General features: G+C 33.3%; 2 protein-coding genes across 3 annotated transcripts; both read left to right on the top strand.

Moving 5' to 3' along the window:
• The first annotated feature begins 1,561 nt into the window (after window positions 1-1,561).
• Window positions 1,562-10,460, top strand: LOC122605011 (serine carboxypeptidase-like 51). Its single transcript, XM_043777875.1, has 13 exons — window positions 1,562-1,756; window positions 1,950-2,044; window positions 7,661-7,768; window positions 7,861-8,101; window positions 8,391-8,434; window positions 8,690-8,757; window positions 8,852-8,957; window positions 9,045-9,223; window positions 9,310-9,379; window positions 9,593-9,643; window positions 9,733-9,785; window positions 9,899-10,034; window positions 10,177-10,460. Exons 1-13 carry the CDS (start codon window positions 1,636-1,638, stop codon window positions 10,240-10,242), a joined length of 1,338 nt encoding a protein of 445 aa, XP_043633810.1. The 5' UTR covers window positions 1,562-1,635; the 3' UTR covers window positions 10,243-10,460.
• A 3,756-nt stretch (window positions 10,461-14,216) lies between these two features.
• LOC122605733 (dnaJ homolog subfamily C member 28) lies at window positions 14,217-18,091 on the top strand. Of its 2 annotated transcripts, none has more exons than XM_043778692.1 (3): window positions 14,217-14,635; window positions 15,340-15,670; window positions 17,719-17,878. In XM_043778692.1, the coding sequence occupies exons 1-3, from the start codon at window positions 14,406-14,408 to the stop codon at window positions 17,761-17,763; spliced, it is 606 nt and encodes a 201-aa protein (XP_043634627.1). In that variant the 5' UTR covers window positions 14,217-14,405; the 3' UTR covers window positions 17,764-17,878. The 2 variants fall into 2 exon arrangements, with proteins under 2 accessions (XP_043634627.1, XP_043634626.1); XM_043778691.1 differs by having other exon boundaries at window positions 14,224-14,635; window positions 17,785-18,091.
• Window positions 18,092-18,156: the final 65 nt, after the last annotated feature.

Raw genomic sequence — 18,156 nt, 5'->3', positions numbered from 1 at the left:
AATATCCTTCTTTTGATTCCTACCCCCGGTTCTTTGAACCAATCTATCAAGAATGTTTGGCGCGCGGAAGACACACCGAGGTTTGATGAAAGTGAAACTGATGCTGATGAAACAATGGCGGAAGACACACCAAGGTTTGATGAAAGTGAAATTGATGTTGATGAAACAGAATGTTTATTAGTGCAACAGGCTATAAGCAGAGATACCACTAAAGAAATGATCTGCTATTGGGAGGTGATTGGGGCATCCATGATATTATTATTTTGGAGTTGAAAAGTCCATTACAAAGATCTTTAAATGCGAATGAAGCTATACTATCGAATAAGACCGAAAAAAATGCCCCAAAGCTAAAATCGGATGTATTGAATATTGAAAGTCCCTTCGTTATTGGAAACGAATTAAAGGCATATGACAAGTTAGAGCCGGCCGTATACAATTACAATGATGGTGGAGTTTTTAGTTTCTATCCTAATCTTGATAATTATATTCATGATGATAATCAATTTCTTATGCAAGTTGGAGCCCATTTAGATAGAAAATATTTGAAGTCACAAAATCAAATATGTGACGATAAATATGAAGATATAGATTGGTTGTTTGGTTGGTATCGTTTGAATTTTATAGAAGATTTTATAAGATGGAAGAAGTTTTATCTACATAATTCCTACATTCTTGCTATATCCAAAGTTGGTGATAGAATTGATTTTCATTTCCGTAAAAATAATGAGCCACATGAACCATCAGTTTTAGAGCTCAATATTCCATTTGATCCTGGTGGTTTCGGCACATAAGCAAAACTCGGGGACGAGTTTTTTTCAAAGAAGGAGAGAATGATGTAGCCGACCCGTAACCTGACCTGACCTCTTGTTAGGTTGAATTTAAGTTATCTTTTATTTTAATAAGTTATATTGTTATCTTTTATTTTTATAAGTTATCTTTTTATTTTATTAGATAATTATAGATGAACTTTTTTCCTAGTTTAATAATGTTATGGTTAATATAAATAGGGGCTCTTTGTTATTATAAAGTAGAGTTGATTATTATTGAGTTTTATAAGAATATTGACTTTTTGTTAAGCAACCGTGATGGTTTTTAGTTATTTGATCATCTAATGCTCTTGAGCCATTTGATTGCGTACGAAACTGCATCAACATTATTCTTCATAAACATATAAAGTGGAATAACTATAAATGATTTTGACTAATTAGAAAGCCATAATTAAATAATACTCCTGTTACGTATTATCATTTTGATTCAAATGTTATAAATTTATAAGAAACTCTACCAAAGTCCTTGTTTATATTCATGGAAGAATTTAACTAGGCCTTGATGAATTGAGAACCCTTTCATTGGACTATTGGCTTTTATCAATACTTGGTTTGCAAGTTGACTTGTCCGACTAAAAATTGATAAAATATCACAAAAATACCATCAAACAAATAAAAGAACAAAACTTTTCAACTTTAATCGCTTTCGTACATTGTAATATACTTCATTTCTTGTATTCATCATCCAGCTATGTTTAATTTATTTTTTTGGTCTTATAGCTACAAACAAAAAGAGAAGGACCCCTTTAAGCTATTTATTATCAACACTTTCTCTTGATTTATTTTCATTTTGAACATCAAGGTAACCATGAAGGGTCTAATTTATCTTTGTGTTTTAGCTTTTCTCTCTATTGTTGCTTCAGCCGAGAACACTTCTGGTGGAACTGCCGATGGATCGGAAGCATGGGGGTACATTGAAGTTCGCCCTGGTACGCACAAATTTTATATCTTTCCCATACTTAGGTCCTATTTTTGTTAGTTAATAAACAAAAACAACTGTATCGACTTAATCCCATTCAATCATTTTATCAATTTAGTCACTTAACGGTTAAAAAATCAAATAGCCATTAGATTTATTTGTAGAGAATCTAGATGATGATTTTTGTTTTTGTTTTGTTATAGGGGCACATATGTTTTGGTGGCTATACAAGAGCCCTAGTCGAGTCAAAGATCCGTCCAAACCATGGCCGACGATTCTATGGCTCCAAGGAGGCCCTGTAAGTACTGAACTAGCTAGCAAAACCAATAAGTTGTTGTAGCTTGACTGATATATCATATATTCTTAATGGACCCGGCCCATTGCTAGCCCTGACTAGCTAGACCGATCATATATATGACTCGTTAATAGTGATCAAAATATATACAGGCATTAAAAGTCTAATTGGTAGTTGGTTTCGCCACGTCCAACTAATATTACACCCAATTTATATTCGTTTTGCATGATTTTTTTTTTCTGCATGATTACTATCTTGACGTGACTGAATATGTCACATCGACGTGGTCATCAACTTCTTAATTAAAAGAGGATATTACAATTATTTTCTTTTACGTAGGAACCACACAATTATTAGCACATTTTTTTTCCTAATATGGTATGGGCCACACTCCACGGTTCATGGACCAAATGGAACATCACTAGGCCACATTCTATTTCTATTCCTTAGTGAATTAAAAATAGAGAAAATGTCACAAATGGTCCCTGTGGTTTTTAGTATTCGCATTTTGCTCCCTGTGTTTTTTTCCATTGCAAACAGTCCTTCGGTTTTTCGTTCTCGTTGCTAGCAATCCTCGATAATAACTTCTGTTAGTTTAAGGCCGTTAGTAAGGGTATAATTGTCCATCTAGATAGAAAAATACCTTCTTCTTCCTCCCCTCATTCATCCTTGTTCTTCTCCCTTCTTCCGGTCACCACCACCATTACCAAATCCGGCCACACATTTTTCTTCCAGATCTTTTGATATTTATATTCTATTCATCCTCAATTTCACAAATCTTAACCTTAAATATTCTCCAATCAATTCTTTCGAATTCAATTCAATACATGAAAACTACATATCTATATCTATATATAATTATTATATAAAAAATAAATGTAAATCTAAATATATAAAACAACCACGTAAAAGGGGTTAAACTTAAACCCATACACCCTACTGAAACAACACCCATTACCAAAAAACAATGGACAATAATGGATCAAGACCAAATCCAAAAATGATGATTATAAATTAGATTTTCAAACTTGTTTCACATATAATGCAAAAATTCCTGGATTCCTTCATCAATGATGGTTTATTTTTTTATTCAGATCCAAAAATCTCAAATCCAAGTAATTCACAACTTTCACTCTACAAAATACAACTCACTTTAATGAAATGCTTCCCACATTAGGCCATTACAGAACCTACACATGAAAGATTTCTTCATAAACAACAAAATACACATGTTTGGTTGTTGAAGTTTTCACCTATTTGTTCGATGTCGAACCCCTCATAATCTTTTTACTAGAACTCTTCACTTCTAGAGTTCTAGTGGATGTACCCCTTCCCTTAGTCAACCCTTCCAGATGTTCCCCAACCACCGATGATGACCCAATAGTGGTGGTGGGAGGCGGCTCTACAGTGGAGGCATCACAGTGGATTCATGAGACTCGTGATTTCATAATAAAAAGTGGATTTTTTTATGATGATGGTAAAGATTCTTCTGATGTTATACACTTGTGATAGCCACCTCTAATTCCGGCCACTTCCAAGCCAAATTACGATCAATCAATTGAAAGGGAGTGGGCAAATATATATATAGAACAGATGGATGGATGGATTTATAGATTGATGGATGATTTTTTTTTCCATTTTAATATGTATACTGATATGTATATATATATATATATATATATAGGGAAAAGTGAGTATGAGGCTGTTATGCACTCAACTTGGGTGAAAAATCCCTTACATACTAATATTTTAATATTTTAAATAAATACATTGCCCCCCATGATTTTTACCTTTTAAAAAAAGGTATGTGAGAGATTTTTCACCCAACTTGGGTGCCTAACAGCCTTATATTTCCTTCCCCCGCATACATATATATATATATATATATTCTTAATTAAAAAAGGTTTTATCACATATACTCCCTCTAGTTATCTCAAAGACGATTAAACCCTCGTATGGTTCTCGTATGAAGGGTTTTAACGACCAAATTTAACAGAAGTTAGTGTCAGGGACTTCTGGCAACGAAAACAAAAAAGGCAGGGACCAGTTGCAACGAAAAAAAGCACAGGGGCAAAATCTGAATGTGACAAACCACAAGGACCATTTGTGAAATTTTCTCTAAAAAATATTAATTATATATATAGGGTTGGGTGATATTAGGGACTCCTTATTTTAGGGACCATTAGGGACATATAACTTACACATATATAAGTTGTACCTTACACATGTGTAAGTCGTGGTGGCGGTGGTTGCCGTCGCCGGAGGATCATGGTGGTGATTGGAGATGATGGTGGTGGTGGTGGCGGTGGTGATGGTGGTTGTATAACTTGCACATGTGTAAGTACAATGTAAGTTCTACTTACAAATGTGTAAGTCGTGGTGGCGGTGGTCGCCGTCGTCGGAAGATCATGGTGGTGGTCGGAGATGATGGTCTGGTGGTGGTGATGGTGGTGGTGGTGGTCGGAGATGATGAAAAATGAATGATTGAGAAGTGTCCCTAATGGTCTCTAAAGTAAGGAGTCCCTAATTTAACTTTTCCCTATAGGATAGAGATCAAATGAGAAGGTACCTTAAGGAGAGAAGGGAGAAAAGATTCATTTTTTTCTTTTTTTTAGCTTCTTTTTTTGAACTTTTTTTTTTTGTTTTTCACTTTTTTCATTCTCTCTTTAACTAACCAAATTCATATAAAAATTCTAAAATTTTTTAAAAAATATTTTATTTTCAAAGGGCGTAACCCGTAAGCTATAGGCGAAACCTCTCAGACTATGGCGGAGCCATGATAGCTAAGGGCGAAGCCCGTAAGGTAGATCACCCATCACCGGTCACCCCCTATGACCTATCACCCTCAATGACCTATCACTCCTACCAGCTACCCTTTATTAATATCCTTAAGGGCGAAGCCCGTACCGTACCCTTACATGTATAACTTACTAACTCGGGTTAGAATTTATTTTTTTAACTAAATTTTTATAAATTTTTTTTATGGATTGAGTTAATTAAAAAAGAAATGAAAAAAGTGAAAAATTAAAAAAATATTAAAAAAATAAGCTAAATAAAAATAAAAAAACGGACATTCTCTCCATTCTTTCCTTAAGAACCTTCTCTCTGGATCTCTACCTTATATATATATATATATATATATAGGGGAAAGATAATTTGAGACCAACTAAAAAAAGTCCAAAAAAGGACCATTGATTTTCGTAACTTACACGCCACCATCATCATCTACTATGATATACAAGACTTTTTTATAAAAACACTAAGGGCGCGTTTGGTTTACAGAATGTTTTGGGAAGGAATGAAATCTTTCAAAGGAATTGGAATTTAAAGGAATGGAATTTGACGGAATATTTTTGATTTTTTAAAAATTCAAGTGATGGAAGGAATGAAATTCTTTCCTCCATCCCCAAGGAATGGAGATTCCATCAAATGATGAAATGTTTACATTCCTATGGAATGAGATTCCCTCTTCTTTGTGTAACCAAACGCACTAAGGAATGGAATTCAATTCCAATTCCATCAAATTCCATCAGATTTTGTGAACCAAACGCGACCTAAGACTTTCTAGCGACGGGCCCACAGAAAAATCTTGTGTAAGTTAACTTAAACATGTGTAAGTAACTTACACATGTGTAAGTTACTTACACATGTTTAAGTTAACTTACACATGATTTTCTGTTGGGCCCTTCGCCGGAAAGTCTTAATGTTTTTTACAAAAAACTTGTATATCGTAGTAGATGATGATGGTGTACAAAAATCAATGGTCCTAGTTGGTCCTAAAATAAGAGATGGTCTCAAAATATCTCACCCCTATATAAATATATATATATATATATTTTTTATCTAATGTCGGTAAAGTAATTCATAAAATGACACAATGTATACTATGTACTTGTTAATTTTGTTTTTAATGCATAAAAACTTGGTAACTTATTTTACATGTAGAATTTCCCACGCCTATGTAGCGGTGACATATCGTACACATAATATAGAAGCATGTGACTATTACCTGCTGACGTGATATTAACGTATACTATACAATGTATGTCTTAGTTTTGTTTTAACATAGAATTAGCAACATTATTAGCTGTAGAATTCATCCACACTGATGTGGGCGGATGGCCAACGTTGGTTAATGGTGACAAAGCCACAGCCACGGTGGTAAATTATTTTAATTTACTGATTATCTAAAAATGGCCACATAAGTTTATTAAAACAGGCCAAGTTATCACCTAACGTAATCCACATTGTCATATACATACAAGGTCTCATTAATTATTTTTTACTGGTACATGCGATAATATGTGACTATTTAATTTGTTTATATTTTAATATGTCAGCCTAATAATTAATTACTCGTTTTACTTGTATAGCAACTTTATCCTAGAACTTTATAAAATCAAAAAATGAAATTAAAAGAATTATTAAATTGATTACACTTATCATGTAATTAAGTTGTTAAGTAAACAATTAGATTGATTTTCTAAAAAATTTATTGAATTTCATCTGAGAGTTAAAAAACTTTTAACTTGACCTTTCAAGTTGAAAATAACTTAAAGAAATCTTCATCTATTTTTTAAATACACTTTTCAAAAAGTTTGACTTTCCAATTGGTCTTATAGTCGTCTCAATAAGAAATGTATTTGGGATAATAATAATAGTGGCAATAAAAAACCCTTTTCCTTTTGAGAGTTAATATTTGTCATCCATTTTTATATGGATATAACATAATACAAGTTATACAAATAATTGTATAATAATTAATGCATAATTTTTAGTTCATTAATAATAATGGCAAAAATATAACCCCCTCTCCTTTTTTTCATGATTCTTCTATGTGTTCTCCATGATTGACGTAACTGAATATGTCACATAGACTATAGACATGGTCTATCTTTTACATACGAACCACACACTTGTTAGTACATTTTTTCATAGTAAGATATGGGGCCACACTCTGTCGGTTGATAGAGGTCAAAGATGTACCAACCCGCCAGTCACAACCGGAAAAACCCGATGACCTAAATGTTAGAAAAACTAATGTTAAAATATTTTAGTGTGATTGGATTAACTTGAATAACATTTTCGTAATAAAACATCATGTAGGTTTGGAGGCAGGGCAATTGGAAAACTTGGAAATAACTTAGCAGTTTCTGCAACCCTAAGACTATATTCCCTGTAGTATTTGGTCAAACTATCTTCTTTTTCTCTGATCGAATCCGATTGAATAGTTAGGGTAAACCGTTAAATTGATTCATTCTGAAAGCGATTACGTGCCTTTATAGATTTCAATATATCCTGTTTATTTGTTTGTGATAATGAATTTCCCCAACAACTGACACCCAAAACCATACCAGAATTTCCCCAACGACACCGAAAACCATACCAAATATGCCCGGGCTGGTCATCTCTCCCAGTTCTTTCGTGCGGTTTTGAGGTTGTTTGTACCCTACATAGATATAGATAGATAAAAAAATGAAAAAAAAAAACTATATTTGTAACTACAGATTGAAATGCACGAGCTAATTTCCATTGTTTAATTTAGGAGCCATATTAAATTTTTGACCAAGTTCTTGGGTCAGTCTAATTTCAATCTCTAAATGGTCCATTTCATATTAGGGAGGTTCTGGAGTTGGTTTTGGAAATTTTGGAGAAATTGGACCACTGGATGTTAACTTGAAGCCAAGAAACTCAACATGGCTTCAGAAGGCTGATCTCTTGTTTGTGGTATGTACTAAAATAAACACGTTGGGTCGAATCTTAATACATACGACATTATTTCTTGTTTCATCATTATGAACTCGTTTATACGCCTCCAGGATGGTCCAGTGGGAACAGGATATAGTTACGTTGACGATAACAGCTTGTTTGTACAAACCGATGTAGAAGCAGCAACGGACTTGACTACATTGTTGAAAGAACTCTACAATGTAAACACCGCCCTTCAAAACAGTCCACTTTACGTTTTTGCAGAGTCGTATGGAGGAAAATTTGCAGTAACCCTTGGAGTGTCTGCCCTTCAAGCTATTGAAAAAGGGGAACTCAAGCTTCAACTTGGAGGTACTATTTTTTTTTTTTCTTTCTGTTTGGCTCTTTTAAACTTCACATTTCCCCTTTTTTTTGTTGTAAATTGATTAATAATCGCTATTGTGAAATTTTGGGATAAACTTAGTCTTGAAGATAAAGGATATTTTGACATGATATGAAAATGTAAATGCAACAAAATAGTAAGAGGCTAGGCGACTCATTTAGCTCGTTTCATAGAGAATTATATCTTTCGTATTTTGTTAAACATAAAACACAACCCAAATGGACCGCTTATTAATAAGCTTATGGCTTAACAATTTAGGTGTTGCTTTGGGTGATAGTTGGATTTCCCCTGAAGACTTTGTGGTAAGTTGTACTAGTTTTCATTGAACAGTTTTTGTATCTTTTAACCAGAGGTGGAGCTAGTAGGGAAGCTAGAGGGTGTTTAGCCCCTCCAATCACATCTTGTAATTTAAGTTTTTATTATAAAGATTAAATCAAAATTACTTTCTCTAATCGACCCTCCATATCAAACAGCCGACCCACTTAATGTCAAATTCTAGCTCCGTCACTGCTTTTAAGTTATTCAAGTTGCCCTGGTTTAGTCACTTTATTTTGTAGCTTTCATGGGGTCCATTGCTCAAAGATGTATCAAGAATTGATGATGTTGGTTTAAGCAAATCAAATAGGTTCGACATAAATTCATTGATGTTAAATTTCTACAACTCTTTTAAGTACTACAGCTAAAAGTGTTCGATGTTTTGTTAATACTATATCATGCAGTTTAGCTCTACAGATTCAGAAGCAGATAGCTGATGGTCAGTATACAGCCGCAACTGAGTCATGGGGTGACCTTGAAGGTCTTATTTCTGTTCACAGCAACAATGTGGTAGGTTAGGGCCGGGTTGAATATCATTGGGTTGTTCGTTCTGTAACAATAGCTTAATTTTATGACAAAATGCTGAACTTTTTCTAGGATTTCTACAACTTCATGTTGGATGAGGATAATGATCCCAATATTGCAACAACAAACACATTAAGGCGATTGGGAAAAAAGAATTACCGTGTTCTCTTGGATGCGGATACAGTTGACCTTGACACATTAATGAATGGCCCGATCAAACAGAAGCTTAAGATTATTCCAGCGAATGTAACGTAAGCATGATATATAACCGCTAGAAAAAGAAACTTCTTTCAGAATCTGAATCCTAAAAATACTAACGTATGTTAATGCGATGTAGATGGGGAGGACAATCTGGCTATGTATTTTCAAGCATGGTAAACGATTTCATGAGGCCAAGAATTGCAGAGGTAAAGGATCATAGTATTCAACTGTTTATACGGCTAAAAAATTGGTGTGCAGATCACCAACTCTATAAAAATCACTTTTTCTGAACTTCATTCACATCAAACTTGTACTTTCATCTAGTGCTAAATATAAGCCCAAGTACGAAAACATCGACTAATTACAAGATTTTTATCAAGCTTGTTATGCTCAAATTGCTCATTGTTGTTTTTCTTCAGGTTGATGAGCTTTTGTCAAAGGGAGTAAACGTGACAGTATACAACGGTCAGGTGCGATATTCTTGGCCAATCAAGTAACTGAAGTTGCCTTAAGACATGTGAATGTTTTATGTAATATAACGTTGTTTCATATATGACAGATTGATCTGATATGTGCAACCAAGGGAACAGAAGCATGGATAAATAAACTCAAGTAATCATATAGTCATATACATAATACATTAATACATTATGTATCAATTTACCAAATGTGTCTAGGTACTCGACTAGTAGTACTAATTTGGGTCTGTTTTCGGTCTGGTTCAGGTGGGATGGTTTATCTGCATACTTAAACTTAGACCGCACACCACTATACTGCCGTGAAGATGGTGTTGGCACGAAAGCATTTTTAAGGTCGTATAAGAACTTTGCCTTTTATTGGATTCTTGGTGCTGGCCATTTCGTAAGTAGTCTTTGATTTTCTTTCAATTTCTCTACTATTTGAAGCTTAATGTGTCACAATTCACAACTACACAATCACCTGCTCTTTTCTCTTCGATCGAGGCAACATTAATCTGTCGCTAAGTTGAGTTTTGTCGTTGTAGGTTCCGGTGGATCAGCCTTGTGTTTCTCTAAAGATGGTGGGAAGTGTAGTGAACTCACCAGCATAACCAAATTAATCTACTTTTAATGAAAATTTAGTTTAATATCATCATATTCGTATTTTTTTGGTCACAGTTTGTTCGATTAGATAAGCAACAACTATGTCAATCTTTTTCTTTGAGCAGCCATTGATTGTCTGATACATTTCCGAATCCATCTGAGAAACTACAAATGATAAAAATACTATCTACTTATAATTGTTTGACTAAGGTTTCTGTTGATTTCATCCATTTGTATGTAAGTATGTTACGAATTTTTTTTCTTTTTGAGGACATTATTAGTAGTTGATTAAGATATATGAACTTTTTTTTATGAAAAAAGCCTTTTGAAAAGTTCTCCAACCTTTTAAACAAAAACTTTTTCTAAACCAAAATAAGGTATTGAAAAAGCTTTTTATTGAAGAAGGTAGTTGTTTTATAGATTAAAGTTAATAAATTAATGAGATGATAAATAAAAAAGCTTTGAAAGACTTTGTAGATATTCATTTGTTACCATTCTAACACATTTTTTTATCAGATAACCAACACATAATCAAGATACTATGATATTGTTATCATCGTTGCAATACGCTAGTATCGAACTAGTATGTCATAACTTGATTCACTTTATGAACGCGTTAATTTCACTTTAAGCCTATTGCTAATTGGTATAGTATATTTGCTTTTCCCGACACAAACTAATTTTGACAATTAGTTGTTCAATTTGCAACTTAGTCGTAAATATAAGAGTGGAGTAAGTTTCTATAAATTCGTACACAATATACATTTTGTAAAATTGTAACACCCCAAAGATTTTAAGGTAAAAGAAATTAACCTTTTTTTTATAGTTTTGACATTAAATTAATTTCCTATTATTTTATTTTTAGATATGGGGTTAATTTAATTGAAACTTTAGCGGTTAGTTGGTAAAAATACCCCCAAAATTAGAAGAGGGCATGACAAGCCCATGGAGTGACAACCATCTTTTCTTTGTGACTCACTCTTCCATTCTCTATCTCTCCACCATTTTCATGCATCTCATTCTTATTTCTTTCAAAAATCAAAGCTTAATCCCTCAAGTTCAAGGATAGAAATTACAATAACAATCACCACCAACAATCTTTATCAAGCAAATTAAAAGTTAGGGTTTGTGGTGGAAGGTGGTGGTGGCCGAATTTTAAAGAGAAAAGGGGGAAGAAGAATTTCCAAATTAAAATCTTGAATTAGCTTATTATTGTTGAGGTATTGATTTCCCCTAACTTAGTTTTCATCTTTCTTTTGAAATTAGGGTTCTTAGAGTAACCCAAATTTGGGGGTTTTGCTAGAAATTGATTTATGAATGATTTTTCCCTAATTCCTTAGATAACCTAGTTTCTCATTGAGTTGTGTATTGAGTTTGGCTAAGAAATTGATAAGCTAATGTGATAATTATAGTTTATGAGAAAAGATGAGTTTTTACTAGTTATTGAAAAGTTGATGAAAATGGTAGGTTGACCTACCTAGTATTATTGTTGAGAATAAAAGAAACTCAATGACAAATGGGTTGAGTTTGGGTTTAGAAAGGCTAGTGATTGAGTATGACTAGGTTGAGCTAGTCAAGTTGTGAAGGTGAGCTTATACATTGTATGTTATGATCATAGGTTGAAGCTAGTTGTGTGCTTTATCTTTTTATCAAATCATTGTCCAAGTTGCAGAGGAGGTGAGTATAATTGCATACCTTTATGTATACGTTGGGTCAATTGACCACATTATGTTGAAGTTTGTTTATCCATGTGTGGTAATTGATTTGGCGTAGGCCCATCTTGGGGCATAGTGTTTATGAGGCCTAAGAATCTCCGGGGCCAAAGAATCCCGATAGTTGATTTGTTATGAGGCCTAAGAACCTCCGGGGTCTAAGAATCCCGATAGTAGTTGTTGTTATGATTGTTTAGCTTATATGGATCCATGTATAGCGTTTAGTGTGCAAGGTGAGCATGTAAATGTGGCATGACGGTGTCATAGGTTACATGTAATAGTCCTTATACTTTGTCCTCTTTCGTGTTCATAAATGTATGCAAGTATATTCACTAAGTCTTTGCTTATATTTTAGTTGTTTATCTTTTATAGGTAGTTTCAGAAGAAGGAACTAGTTGTTGATTAAAGCTTGAAGTGTTAGAAGTAAAGATTTTTGCAAGACTTGGAGGTATTTAGGTCATTCACGGATGAATGACAATCTTTTGGTTAGAGGCTTAGAAATCCCTCCCCTCATGGCTCTTGGTACATTTAGTTTCGAAGGTCGTACTTTTGTTAAATTTCTGTAACAATCAAGTGTAAAGCTTTTGGAAGTTTGGATAGTTACATATTGGATGAAAATGGTGTTAAAATGGGTAAATGACCCATTGGTAGTGTTTACGAGATTTTATACAAGTTGATGTTGTAATTAAGTTTTAAAATTTGTCTATTTAGTTGTTGGAATTTCTGGAAATGAGTTTATGAAAGTTGGTCAAGTGAATTGTATAGTTTGAAGTTTGATCAAAGTGTTAACTTGCTGATTTCTGCCCAGTTCTGGACCAGAAATATCCCACTGCGGCGCAGTGGGGGTTTTGCACCCGTAGGACCGTGGTTTCCCACTGCGGCGCAGTGAGGAGTTGCTGTAAAAATAAAATAAAAATTTCCCGTATTTTCAGTTATCGAGTCTAGTCCTTTTCAAAAATAGATATACAAGGGCTATGTTTGGTAAGAGGTTTTCAAAAACTTTTGTGGAGTTTTAACTTTTAATTTTAAACAAAAAGCTCTTATAATTTTAAAAGCTTAGTTTGGATGATGTAGTTGTAGCTTCTATTTTGTAACTAAAAGCTCTATAAATAAACGCTTGTTCAATCAACGTTTCAATCTTGATGGAGCTTTTGATATACGAGTATATAGTTACCCAAATATCCTTTTTCTTATAATAATAATAATAATAATAATATAATCAGTATATATTTAAATCTTCTTCCTATTTTTTCTATTCCCTTATCTATAATACACGTACCCAGATAGATCAAAGCAAAAATCTCTAATATATATTTTTAAAAAATACAATAAGTACAAGCAAACTTGTCTAACATCATTCATGTTACTCGTAATTTGTTTTTACAAACTTGTGCACGTGTTTTGCCGATGTTTTGAATTTTAGGATTTACTAGTTTTGGCACCCGCAACGTTGCTATGGAACATGTTTTAAATATGACAAAATTTTGGATAAAAACAGTATATAGTAATATTAGTGTAATACAAATACGTTTATGACAAATATTAAATCCATGTCTTGAAAATACAATCTTTTGCTAAAATGTTACGTCAATGTAAAACGTATTAATTATGAAAATTTATATATTAAGACACGATATATATCACGAATCAGAGGAAAATAATCATTGCTAATGTTTAAAGGTAAAATCATAAATGTTGGAAAGTTTAAAAACATGAGATTCCAAAAGTTTGGTGTCGGCAAAATTGAAAACGAAAACTTTGATGGCGACAAAAATTAAAGGATATAAACTTTTGAGGGTAAAAATGAAAAAAAGATAAAGTTAAGAGATTTTGTAATCTATGTACATAAAGTTCCGGAAACCTGCAACCACCGCTGGAAACCACCCCTTCCACGCAAACACCACCGGAAACCTGCAACCACCACCTGCAACAACCACCGAAAACCTGCAACCACCCCTTGCAACGCAACCACCACCGGAAACCTGCAACTACCACCTGCAACCACCACTTTCACGAGTTTCCTTCCAAATCAGGCCAAAATGGTCAGAAAACTGTTAGGGGAAAAAATTTTGATTTTTCCTTCCCTTCACTTTCTTTTCTTTAAAAAAGAAAAAACTCAAGAATGTGAAAAGGTAATTTTTCTTATTTTTCCTTTTATTTTTCTTTAGAAAAAAAACTCAAGAATGAAACCTTACCAAAACATACCGTTGTATGTAACTAGAGCTCAAAACTTCAAAGCTAGTCAAGTGTAAATTTACTTAGCCTATATTCAGAGGATATACAGGAGTTTTCACTAACTCCCGACTTAAAAGAAAGAAAAGAAGAAAAAAAAACGGTGGTGCGTGGCTCGCCACGTAATTGAAAAAAGAAAAAAAGAAGTCCTGTCTGACTCAGCTCGTTTCCAACAGAAACTATTAAATGAAACTGAAATTGAATAGTACTCAGACCGACTGAGGGTCATGGCGGTTCGTTTCCGGAAGGGGATATCGATCGCATATTCTTCTTATTATTATTATTCAGCACCATCTTCTGTTTCCAGGTGGGCTAATTATTGTTCGTGGGAAGGATCCAATAATAATAAGAAAAAAAAGAAGATAATTTCCGATAGTGATCGTCTTTCAGGTGTTATAGATGCCGCTAATGACCGCAAACTCCCTCCTGAACTCCGCGGTCAACGTAACAATATTCGGTACCTATTTTTTTTTATATATATATATATATATTTATATATATATATGTCAATATATGTGTGTGTGTGTGTGTAACAATCTCTGTTATTTATGAATTTAAATTTACGAAAACAACAACGATATTCAATCCCGATATAGGGAAGTTTAGATGTAGATAGCAATATTTGAAAGTTGGATACACACAACATTTGTGTAGTTACTAAGTTATATCAAAATAGGGTTATGGGTTAACTTGTCGCCTTTTACTATTGTGTGTATCCAAATTTCAAATCGTCTGTTACTTAGATTATTGCTATTATATGTTTCATGTTACCACTTCACTAGGTAACAAATATTTTTAGCCACATTGCGGCCGTATAGGTTACCATTTCATCAAAACCAGAACAAGGGCGTGGTTTTACAAGTTATCAGAGGTCGCATTTGTACAACGTGAGATTTTTGATGCATAGAATGGTGAAAACTGAAAATTTGATAAATTGGGTGACAGTATGAAATCTTGATTTACATAAAAACAAACATGACAAGTTTAATAGATTTTGCTACAATTTTGATTCTAAACAAAATTTTTACCACAATGCACATTCTGGTTAAATATCCTGATAGATAATTGACTAATTTTTAACATTGGTAGCTGTTTGAACTTTCAAGCTACTTTTGGTCACTTATTGTCTGATTTTTAATGTTTTTATTTACATATGATCAGATCAGAGACAGATATTATCAATGTTGTGGAACAAAGGATTTGGCGTTCTATGGAGGAGGGCCATTTTGAAAATCTACCAGGGAAAGGGAAGCCCCTAAACTTAGACAGCAATCCTCATGCTGATCCAGCTGAGGACACATTATATCGGATACTGTCGAAGAATAACTGTGCCCCCGAGTGGGTTGAACTTAACAAAGGAATCAGGGCTGACATTGCCACATGGCGCTTAACATTAAAGAAAGCAATTAGTTGCAAAGACAATGGTGATATGTCCACATGGCACGATTATTCAACTTCTTTGAAAGTTCAGATACGCAGCATCAACGAAAAGGTCAGTGGTGACCCTTAATTATTAGATTGTCAATAATTAAGGTGGCAAAGTGGGTGGGTTGGGGAATGTCGATACAGAATGGGTTAAAGCGAGTAAATTTAGCTTGCGGATTGAAATAACTTAAACTGGGTTGGATTGACCTGAAAATGCTATGTGGCCTTTTTTTTTTATAACTAATTAATGGTTGTATACATTAAGATTAGAAAAACTCTATTAGGAAGATATCAGTAGACATTTATGAGTGAAGGTTCTTTGGACTTTGGAGGTTGTGGCTTAAAGTTTCAGTCTGGGGATATATGTGATTCAATCCATTTCTCTGTAGCGAATTATTAACCTGTCAGTCGTCCAAACTGATCGATTTCTAAGTTCATGGTTTAGAATTGTTGGTGCTAATTCTGATCATTAGCATAAATATGTTGTCATTGTTGCCGCGAAATTTTAGTCGCGACCACTTTCAACGGTTGAGAATATGAGTTACCTTGAGGATGTTCATTAGTCAATTATTCAAAGATGAAAGCTCACACTATCTATAAACAGATATCAGAGAGAATACAGATTAAGGAGGTTAATGGCTTTGGGGGCTATATTAGACAAAAATAATAACTTCGATCTTGAAAGTTTTATCCACTAGGCTGCTCCATATCCTATCAAAAAGATATACATTATTTGAGTAAGCAACCCCCTCTCCAACTATTTCCTGTTCACAAGCTCCCTAGCTCTGTTTTTTCTGTCATTTGTTTAGAGGTGCCGATGTCAACCCCATGTACTTGAAAGTTGGATTTGGAATAATCATTTGTCTAATGAGTCATACATAAGAGTTTACTTAGAAGTGGAAAGAGTTAAATAGTTTGAACACTTTGTTGTGTCAAGTGTTTTCTCATGTAAGTCAATCTATTCATATAATTTAGATAATATGTCAATAGTATATTTAACACTAATAATTATCATTGAAAACTTCAAAAGATGGAGAAAACTTGGTGGGTCAACCTAACCCTTATTTGACCCGTTAACCCCCCTCCCCCAAGGGAGGAAATGCCGATGTTGTTTCTTACATTTAGCGTCTAGGATTACAAAGATGCAGTATCCGGAACCCAGCGGGAATTCTCACATTTGGTAGCTTATTATTTCTTCCATTCCCATGTATGTTATATCTGAAATTATTATTATATATCCTAAAAACCATGAAGCATTTTGCGTGTCCGTTTTTTTTTTTTTCTTAACTTGTATTGTTTCACACTTTTACACCAAACTTTCATATCTTCTATTTCTAACACAAACTTATTTTATTTAGAATTTTAGGTTTTTTAATTTTTGCCACATAATAAAAACTTTTAACTTTTTTGTCGCATACCTGTAATTTTTTTTACTTTTGGTACGAAAGTTTTGTTTTATTTAGTTTTTAAACTTTTGTTTTTTTAAGTTTTGCAACAAAAGTTTCAATCTCTTTACTTTTTATCACATAAACTTTTAACCTTTTATTTTTTGTCATATTAACTTTAATTTCATTTACTTTTAGCACGAAAGTTTTGTTTTATTTTGTTTTTTAACTTTTGTTTTTCTAACTTTTGCCACAAAATTTTCATTCTTTTTACTTTTTATCACATAAACTTTTAGTTTTTGTCACATAAGTTTTATTTCTTTTACTTTTGGCACAAGATTTTTGTTTTATTTACTTTTTAAACTTTCATTTTTCTAACTTTTGCCATGAAAGTTCCATTCTCTTTACTTTTTATCACATAAATTTATTAAAGTTTTCACCCTTTTACTTTTTGCCACATCACTTTTCGTTTCTTCTACTTTCCGCACAAAAGTTTTCTTTTATTTACTTTTTATACTTTTAGTTTTCTAACTTTTGCCACGAAAGTTTCATCCTCTTACTTTTTATTCAAGTTTTATTTTCTTTACTTTTTAGCATATAACTTTGTGTTTTCGTCACATAACTTTCAATTTTGTAACTTTTTTCACGAAAGTTTCATTTTCTATAACTTATCGCTTTTTAACTTTTGCCACCAAAGTTTCATTTTATATAATTTTTGTCACATGTGTAGATGTTACGAAATGTGCCCCGGGAACAAAAACTAGTAGTCTTCTAAGTGAAATGATGAATTTGGCAGGTTTTCAGATATAACCTGATTGTACCATTTGGACGTCAGATGAATGGTTTAAACTGGGAGAAGGAACTTGCTCGTCTCAATGACGTACAACCAAGTGCATAAACAAACAAGAATGCTTGTGGTATCCTCATTTATGTACTCCTATAATGTTTCATTACTCTACGTTAGGTTTTTAGATAGTTTCAGAATTAGTTGGTTGATCCATTTCAACTCTGTAGAACAATTTTCACCCTTTTTTGGAGGTGTAGGACACTAATATATATCATGGTTTCATGAGACATTCAATATAGTTATACATTTGTCCTGCAAATGATTTGTTATGTTAATATGACGACATAATTGCAATTTAGTTGCGGGTAAAGTTACTTTGGT

Source organism: Erigeron canadensis, chromosome 6 (assembly GCF_010389155.1).
Source record: "Erigeron canadensis isolate Cc75 chromosome 6, C_canadensis_v1, whole genome shotgun sequence".
In the NCBI taxonomy this organism is placed as follows: Eukaryota; Viridiplantae; Streptophyta; class Magnoliopsida; order Asterales; family Asteraceae; genus Erigeron; species Erigeron canadensis.
The sequence above is the reverse complement of the archived record's forward strand: the minus strand, read 5'-3'. Positions and strand labels throughout refer to the sequence as shown.